The sequence below is a fragment of the Azolla caroliniana genome, unplaced genomic scaffold (assembly GCF_043228905.1).
Source record: "Azolla caroliniana isolate FFs.n. ecotype wild unplaced genomic scaffold, voAzoCaro1.0.p SCAF_10, whole genome shotgun sequence".
Taxonomy (NCBI): Eukaryota; Viridiplantae; Streptophyta; class Polypodiopsida; order Salviniales; family Salviniaceae; genus Azolla; species Azolla caroliniana.
The window spans coordinates 6,158,627-6,167,784 of NW_028230445.1; the positions used below are offsets into that span (position 1 = coordinate 6,158,627).

General features: G+C 38.4%; 1 protein-coding gene across 1 annotated transcript; it reads right to left on the reverse strand.

Moving 5' to 3' along the window:
* Positions 1–356: 356 nt before the first annotated feature.
* Positions 357–2,495, reverse strand: LOC147858869 (uncharacterized). The gene has a single exon (XM_087326449.1). It carries the CDS (start codon positions 2,406–2,408, stop codon positions 654–656), a length of 1,755 nt encoding a protein of 584 aa, XP_087182575.1. The 5' UTR covers positions 2,409–2,495; the 3' UTR covers positions 357–653.
* Positions 2,496–9,158: the final 6,663 nt, after the last annotated feature.

Here is a 9,158-nt window from a genome sequence, read left to right on the forward strand (position 1 = left end):
AGGAAACAACTAAATCTGGTTTTTATCACTGTTGTATCAATTAGTAAGCACAATGACCCTCATCCCTTAACACAAGGATACACAAACGTTGCATATACATATACATACACATACACAGAACAGCAAATAATTTGCCTGAATATGGAAACAGGAAACTAAATGTGGTTTTATCACTGTTGTATAAATTAGTAGGCACAATGGCCTTCATCCCTTAACACAAGGATACACCACCGTTGCATATACATATACATATATACACACAGGCATATAATATATTCGTCTGCATATACATCATACAAATACATAATACACCACATATATATATGAGTTTATACCAAAATATATATGCACATACATGTGAACACATGCACAGACATGCATATATACGTACAGTAACGACAATTGAACGAAGCACATTCTGCTATCATTGTGTCAGGAGCATGCAAAACATGTACATTGTATAGTATCTTAAGCAACCAGGGAACTACGTCCGATCCAAATTTCAACTGAACTGCCTTCTCAATGAACATCTGGAGAGTGATCTCTAGGCCCCTGATGCACAATCATCCTCCAGAACTACCAAGAATTCCGCAGTTTCATAGTGTTTCTAGGACAAACACTAATTTCTTCATGAGGTCTTTAATTTCCCAACCTCAAACACTAATCCATGTAAATATGCCTTTCGTCTGTATCATGTCCCAGACACTGGCTACCTCTGTGATTTTACCTTGTTCCTGCAAGTTATTAAGAAATGGGATGTATTGTTTGATGTTTGTATCTTCTCTCCCTCCCTTGCACAAGCCCTGAACCAATTCATCATACAGAGAAGAATCAGCCTTCAAGCCATTCTTCTCCATCTCATAGAAGAGCTCTAGAGCCTTACATGCATCACCCATCTTGTTTTTCCTACTAATCATGATCTTATATGACTCTGCATTGGGTGCAAAACCATTATCCAACATTGCTTGATGCAACTGGTATGCATAATCCACTCTCCTATCATCACAAAGTGTTTTTATAAGGGATGTATAGCTTGCACTAATCACCTCCTTTTCGCATTCCTTCTCTGATACCATATGAGTAAAGTTTTTAATAGAACACTTGGGACAGCTTTCCTTGTGAATAGAAGTTCCTTTCGTTACTGAATAACCTTTAGAAAGCATTGTAGATAAAAGATGTCCAACCTCATCTTTAAAACTTTGTGCTTTGATCATTTCAAGGTTCTCAACAGGAGACTTGGATCTACGTCGTTCATCAATCAAATCATTGAAGTATCTAGCTTCCTCATATTTCTTAATCTTACACAAACCCAGAATAAGGAAGCTATGGGCCGAATCCAAAGGCTTATAGCCATTATTAAGCATTTTGGCACACAAGACACAAGCTTCATCGAGGCGATCGGACTTACAATAAGCACTTACTAAAACAGAGTAAACAAGAGAGTCTACTCGTCCTCCTTCGACCAAGATTTCATTCAAAAATTTACTTCCCTCTTCAATCCGACCGAGGTTACAAAAACAATACATTAAGACAGAGTAAATAGTAACATCTGGTTTGATATGATCACATTTCATCTCTTTCAATCGAGCTATGGCATCATCAACCTTACCTTTCCCACAGAGACCTCTTATAATATGTCTATACGTGACCACATCTGGCCTGATACCCATATCTTTCATATCAGATAAGCATCCCAGAGCCGAATCCATCGTCAATTCTTTGGAAAAGCCATTGATCAAAGCATTCATGGTGAACACATCTGGAGTTAGTTTTTTCTCTTTAACTTGATTAAAGACACAATAGGCATTCTCCATGTCTCCAGCTTCAGAGAACTTAACAATCATTCTTTTGCATACATTCATAGCTAAATCTTTCTTCTCCTCTTTCTCTACAAGATAATTGAGGAGAGTATGGTATGTCTCTGAGCTAGGAAAGACTCCATAGTTAGGCATAACCTCAAGGGCATGGACAGCTCTACTATGATTGCCATCTTCACAATAATGTTTTATCAACACATGGAAATCACATTCTTGTGGTTTGATTCCTGAACGTTTCATAGATTCAAGAATCTCCCATATTTTACCAAATTTCTGAGACTTGGCCAAGGTTTTGATGAGAGCAGAATAGGTCAAGCTATCATGGTGAGAGAAGTTGGGTAATTGCTTACCAGCCCAATCCAAGAAACGGAGAGCTCCCTCTGGATCATTCATGGATTCAATTGTTTTCCTGATGTCTTGAGGTGTGAGCCGGATCCTTCCTCCACCTCCAACTCCAGCTGCACCTTCTTCTTGCTTCAGTTGTTGTTCTTGAGCAAAGGAAAGCTTCCTCTGCGATACAAGCCTGCATAAATGCTGAGAGAAGAGAAGAGATAGCGATGACCTAGCGTGCTTCGAGGTGCACAAGGCCATGGCAGATGCTGGACTCGGAATCTCTGCAATATCATCAAATGGCGCAGGGGGTTTCTTTATAGTGGGAGGAACAGAGGAGAGGCAAATGCTAAAACCCTCTCTCGTCACTTCGAGTATATAACATCAGTTCAACATGGCTAGGAATCGGCAATGGCTCGGCTCAAGCCTAAACCGATTTGCTAAAACGGTTTTTAATGGTTTAGCGGCTAGGCTCGGGCTTGAGCTTGCTTAAATGGTTTTGAGCTCGGTTCAGCAAATAACACAAATATATGAGATATATATATATATATATAACACAAACATGAGAGCTACGTACATAAATAACACAAATATGAAATATGAGACCAAAAATATTACATTTTCATGTAATACGTGTGGAAGTGTGTAGGACTCTTCGATTTTCGACAACTTTCCTAATGATTGTCACAATTGAGATTGCACAGTGTGGCTGTGAGAGAAACTCGTGCAAGGATTGGGTCTAGTCGAAAATGTGTGGAGAAGCATAGATGGATGTGATGGAAGGCAGAGAGTATTGTATTAAAGTTGGATACTCACACTCCATGAAATTGTTTGGGCAAAGTGTGCATAGCCGATTAATCTCATCAATTGTGCCCCAATGCCTCTTGTCGAACATCATAGTGAGTGTAAGCTAAGTCGCATAGAAGCAATGGTGTGATTGGTAGACAAGGAGATGGGCTCTAACATATATTGATGTGTGTAGTTTCCCCGTTCTGGCGAAGAACATGGTTTTGTTGTTAGGTGCAACTTATGTAGTATAATGTGTGACGTGTTGTCGCGAAATTACACGTGTGCATTCGAGTTATCACCTTCAATTACTACAATTTCTTTTATTTATTTCTTTTCTATATTCATGTGTGCATGTGAGGATGTGTGAGAGAGATGTGTAAATTCCTTTTTATGTAATGTGTCAGTGTGGTAAGTAATTTTAATTTTATATATATACATATACATATGTGTGTGTGGATATCTATGATTATGTGTGTGGGGTTGTGTGTGTAAGGAAAAGCTAGAATGAAAGCATACCTTCATAAATTCTTATAAAATGTAAGATTATAGTTATTTACATATATTAATAAACGTATGCACTTCATACTTGCAGTGTATTGATGTGGAGGATGTATAGATGTGAATGTGTGTTAGTTCCTAGGTGAAAAGGTGTCTTGTGTATTTAGTTGTGGGAGTAAGATTATGTTGGTTAGTGGGGGGAAATAAGAATGTGAGTGTATTGAAGTGTGAAAGACTTTTGGTATGTACCCAAGGGTATTTACGAAAATAGAGGGTTTGCCTTTAGTGGGTAGGGGTCAAGCATCTTCCTTTCCATTTCCTAAAGTTTAATGAATGGTGAGTGCAAGTGGCATGCCAAGTTGACGAGTGACGTGGTGGTTGAGCTCGGGTAACATCAAGTGAAATCAATTGTTGACATGGAGAGAGCAGCAACAGCACCCAAGGTAGACACGACAATGATAGACAGTAGCATACGACAACATCTGATGGACAGTGAGTATGGCATCAAACAATAGCAAACATCTACAATTGTTAGCAAACGATGACAATGTGAGAAGTTAGTAGTACATATGTAATTGAAGGCAAGCTACGAACAAGCTTAGCCTAAGAGAGTCCAAGCTAGCCTTTAGACCCAAGGCTAGTCTTGACTCTCAATCAACTCTTGAAGCCTAAGCTTGTTCCTAGGTTGCCTTCGAGCTTCCTTTGATCACCTTCTTGCTGCCAACTCCTCACATCTTCATCATTTGTTGAGAACTGCCTTCAACTCGAAGGCTATCTTTTACATCAGGATAGCCTTCACTCGAAAGCTAGACTCGAGGCTAGCCTTGAGTTGAAGGCTCAAAGTCTTCATAATTTAGAAATTTGTCCCTTTGTTTGGGAAAATCTTTCCCCAAACTGTGTTTCTGTCCTCTTCGAATGTGGCCCCATGGACGGGACAATGGCTTCAGTCAACATAGTGGGTTCGACTCCTGCCATTTCAAATTAAAATGTTTTTTCCCTCGATGATCAAGATTGATATTCAAAACATTTGTCATAAGATCTTCGTATTAGCATGGCTAGTGTTCGATCTAGTAATTCAGAGATTCATTTTCGTCCATTCAACTCCATATTGTGTAATTCTACATCCCGAGCTCATATTTCTAAGCCGAAAATTTCTCCACGATCCTTGTTTGATTATGAATAAAATACAATGAAGGCTTTTGAACTAAGAACAAATATAACAAAGGCTTTTGAAATAAGAATAGATACAATGAGATGTCGGTTGATTTCATTTCTTGGAGTGGTTTGATAGAAAATAAATCAAAAAGATAAAGACATCTTAAGGGAGGCCGAAGAGAGCTCCTCTTTGACATCATAATGTAGTGGTCTAAGCTCTTTGACGATTGACCTATGTACCTTTGTTGTGTTTGAGATCACAATGCCTCGTGTCCTTATCATATTGTTGCTCTATCCTTTAATCTGTTATGTATCTTAAGTTTGACACATTTTCCCCTCATAAGCTTCCCACATCACAACAACACGATCTCCACATTTTTCCCATGTTCTGGTATATGGCATTACAAAAAGGCATCATTCAAAAAGGAATCCATTAACAAATCATGACACATCTTGTCTCTCATGTTTCAAACCATTTTTACATATCTTACATACAACAAAACAATTCTTCTATGTCTTTTTGATATTTTTGCTTACAAATCTTAGATGTCGATATGAGGTACTTTTTTAACCTTAAACTTGTATTCATAAACCCTTTCCATTGCCATGCACTCATGCGAAATGATATTGTCTTAAGTAAGAGAGTGTATCACATTTATTTCTTAACTTAGAGAAATTTTATAAGGAATGCTTTGCGCATTTCCAAACTCTTTCCAAGTGGACTTAGGCATGATCCCACCCCATACTTCCATACCACAAGAAAGAAGCGTTGGTCAAGAACGGAGAAGGAAGAGCCCTTTGGTTGCTCAACATAAACACAGCAAATGTTGTTGCCCTTGTTCGAAATTGGTATCAATGATTGGCCCGCAAAATCTTGCTTGAGCTTAGTTAGGCCCCACACTTGGATGGGCCCTTTTTACCCTCCTATACACACAAATCCTTCTCTTGTGCCCCTATAAACATACCCAAGCACAAAAAGACCGAGGGAAGAACATTACACTTCGTCAAATATCCCTTACTCTACAACAAGAGTTTGATTGTCCACACTTCCAAACAATGTATGCAATGAATTGATTTACGTAGACACAGATTTTTCTTTTACCAAGTTCACACAAAATGCAAAAAAATGGAACCAGAATGACCAGCTCTACACATTAAAACAATAGCCCAAAATCTCCATCTGAGATTACATATCTGAGACCAAAAACTTATACAAACTTCCAACAATTCATGTAGGGTAGTCACAAGGTTTGAAGATTCAATGATGGGTTTACAATCATTTGTAAAGGTGACCCTGAATCTTGGGGGAATGAATTTCACAACCTCACAAAGCCAAACACCACAGTAAAAAGGCAGGGCAAACCTCTAGATATGATAGTGTTACAAGAGGTGGGGGTCAATAGTTGCTTTGTCCTAGACTTCGAATCTATTGTGCCAAATGTTTCTCGAAATATAGTACGTGGCAACCACTATCAATCCACTATGCATTTGGTACAAGTCGTTTTTGTTTAGGCCATGATAGTTGACTATGTCAATGATGGTGATTTTTGTAGGTGTAGTAGTACTTCATAATGTAATGTTGTTAGGTTACTGAGAGATACCTATCTAAGATAAGAAAGATATTTTGGTTCTACCATTTATTTGTGAACCCCAGGGAAAGATTGACCAAACACCTGTTTACATATAAATTAAATGGGCATCTTCAACATGTGTCATGTGGTTTAAACTAATAACCAATATTGACAATTAAGTTATTTCTTACCGTAGCATAGTTTACATACATGTGGATCCTCCATCAACCTGTTGACAATAGCAGATTTATGCCCCTCCCTTCAACCCTACTAAAAAAGGGGTAATTTGCAGTGTGATGGGTAGGGCAGTCCTGGTTTTTTCATGTGCTGAACTATACCACTACTTTTGGAGGTGCTTCTTTCATGTGCTAAACTTCTATTAACTTAGTGTTGGTCAGCGCCAGATTATACATTTAGTTCTTTAGGGTTTAGAATCTAGGTGCTAACATACCTACGTTTCGGGTCTAGGTTTAGGGTTTAGGGCTAGGTTTCGCAGCTTTATTAGAAATAGACTGTGCAGTTACTTGGGGCTAGCATACAATTACTTGCATAAACCAATATTGTCCCAATTTGCAAGATGTATATTAAGTTTGCAAAGCAAAGACATGATCAACAATTCAATTCAATCCCAAGGCTGACTAAATCAAGCATTTGAGGATTCCTAAGCTGTATAAAGTTAAACATCTACTCCTCAAAAGAATTGATCATTAACCTAAGGCAGGCTTGGGAAATGTCCACTACAGTATATACACACATACTTTGTTGCATATGACATAGCAAATAGAGCATTTGGTTGCCCACAATATGATATTAGAATAGAGTGATAAGACATTATATCATTTGAGATAAGTCTGACTGTGCAAGAAGTCAATTTCAAGCCATGGAACACAATACTCTAAATTCGGTCATGTCAACACATGTCCCGACGTCTTTAGAAAGATGGCCATAGGTAGACTATACCAGCATTTTAACTTTCTTTCACGTACCCTAGCTTGAACACATCCAGGGTTATTGAAATTTACACTCTTTAAGCCGGCCTTAATTTCCATGCCATCTTTTCCGAATTACCTTTTTCCATTCAATCTTTTCATCAACGAGGTCATCAACCCTTCATTCTTGGATAGCAACATTAAGATTAAGTATAAGGCATTCAAAAGGACGACATCTTCTTGATCAACCTATTGATTTGACACACACAGGTTTGGATTGCTATTTTGTTCTCTATCAAATTTAACCTTTTGATCTAATTTAAAGATCAACAAAGAGAAGTTTCATCCGTTTCTATTGAATTAAAAGGTATCCACACAGTAATCTGATGGGGTCCTTTGCCATTAGAGATTAGGTCAGCAAAGAGATTAGTTAAAGACATCGTCAGTCAGAATTTATCACTACTTTCGAATGAAAGTTGCAAGATATCTCACAGGTATCCAAATTAACTGCCTGAGAGAATAATCAGAAAACCATAACTACGTTACCAACTTCATTCACGATTTCGATTGCAGCAACCGCATCTCTCAATCTAAAAGATACAGCAATATCTTCCTATGGACTAAGTTCATCACTAGGAAGATGTGCTATTCACGCTGTTGAATCATAACAAATACCTCAGAAACAGCCTCTAGTATCACCACATCGATGAGAGATATTTCGTCTCCATCTCAGACGGTAATTCCAAGTAGATTGTGATCATCACCGGTAAGAATATAGAGAAAAAATGCTAGCCAACGAGTTAGGTAAGATAAATTAAAATCTTGATAGAAAAACAATCCATGAAGGAAAGGAACCCAAATCCAACCAAAAATAGTTCAGATCTCACTCCTCAGAAACAGCCTCTAGTGTGACCACATCGATGTTGAGAAATATGTCACTCAATATCTCAGACGGTAATTCCAAGTAGATTGTGCTCATCACAGGCGAAATTTTACGAAGTTGGAAGAACACATTGAGCATTCGATGGATGATGAAATGACGATATGACGAACAAAAACGAAAAGCTAAAACTTGGACAGGTAATCTGAAGCCAGCGATAAGAAGGATCTGTTGGGAAAATTGCGCAGAAAACACGCATAAACCATAGATGGAAGCCCTTCAATCAGAGACCGAGAAACCTAAAGATTGCTCCAAATGCAAACTTCCAAATTCGCTAGCTGAGAGCAGTGAAGGGGCCTCAGAAACAGCCTCTAGATGTAACTACATCGACTGAGAAAAGGCTTTCGTCTTCTCAATCTCAGACGGTAATTCCAAGTCGATATTACTCGTCACAGGCCCCAGAAGAACAGGAAAGAGAAGATCGCCATGGCTGGAAACAGAAACCCATTAGCATTAAGAAGGACAAAGAATTAGGGTTTTCGCATGGTTGGTTTCACACCTTGTCCGGGATGATTAGGTGATGTATATAGTTTCTGGGTGTCTTCCATCGTGAGAAGTCGATGGGATAGATCTATGACCCGAAATGTGGTCACGGCAAATCGGCCATGTATGTATGTATGTATGAATGTATGTATGTATGGATGGATGGATGGATGGATGGATGTATGTATGTATGTATGTATGTATGGATGGATGGATGGATGCATGGATGTTTGTATGTATGTGTGTATCTATCCATCAATCTATCGATCCACTATCTATCGATCCACTATCTATCTATTTACGTACGTATGTATGTATGTATGTATGTATGTATGTATGTATGTATGTATGTATGTATGTATGGCCATTGGGTTGGCCACCATGTCACTAGTTTGATTGTGTCATCTCCAACGTAAGTCTTGATGATATTCACCAATGTGTGAATTATGGTACTTTAGTTTCCCCCTTGTCTATTCTCTCCATGTTCTTCTCTCTCATTTCAGTCTTTTAAACATCACATTAGTATAGCACAATACAAAGTGAAAAGTAGCACACATAACAACTTCAAGGTGAACAAAGCTCCATGCCAAAGCTTGATTGACCATCTGAACACACCAAGCCGAAAATGTCTAATTCAACATCATGG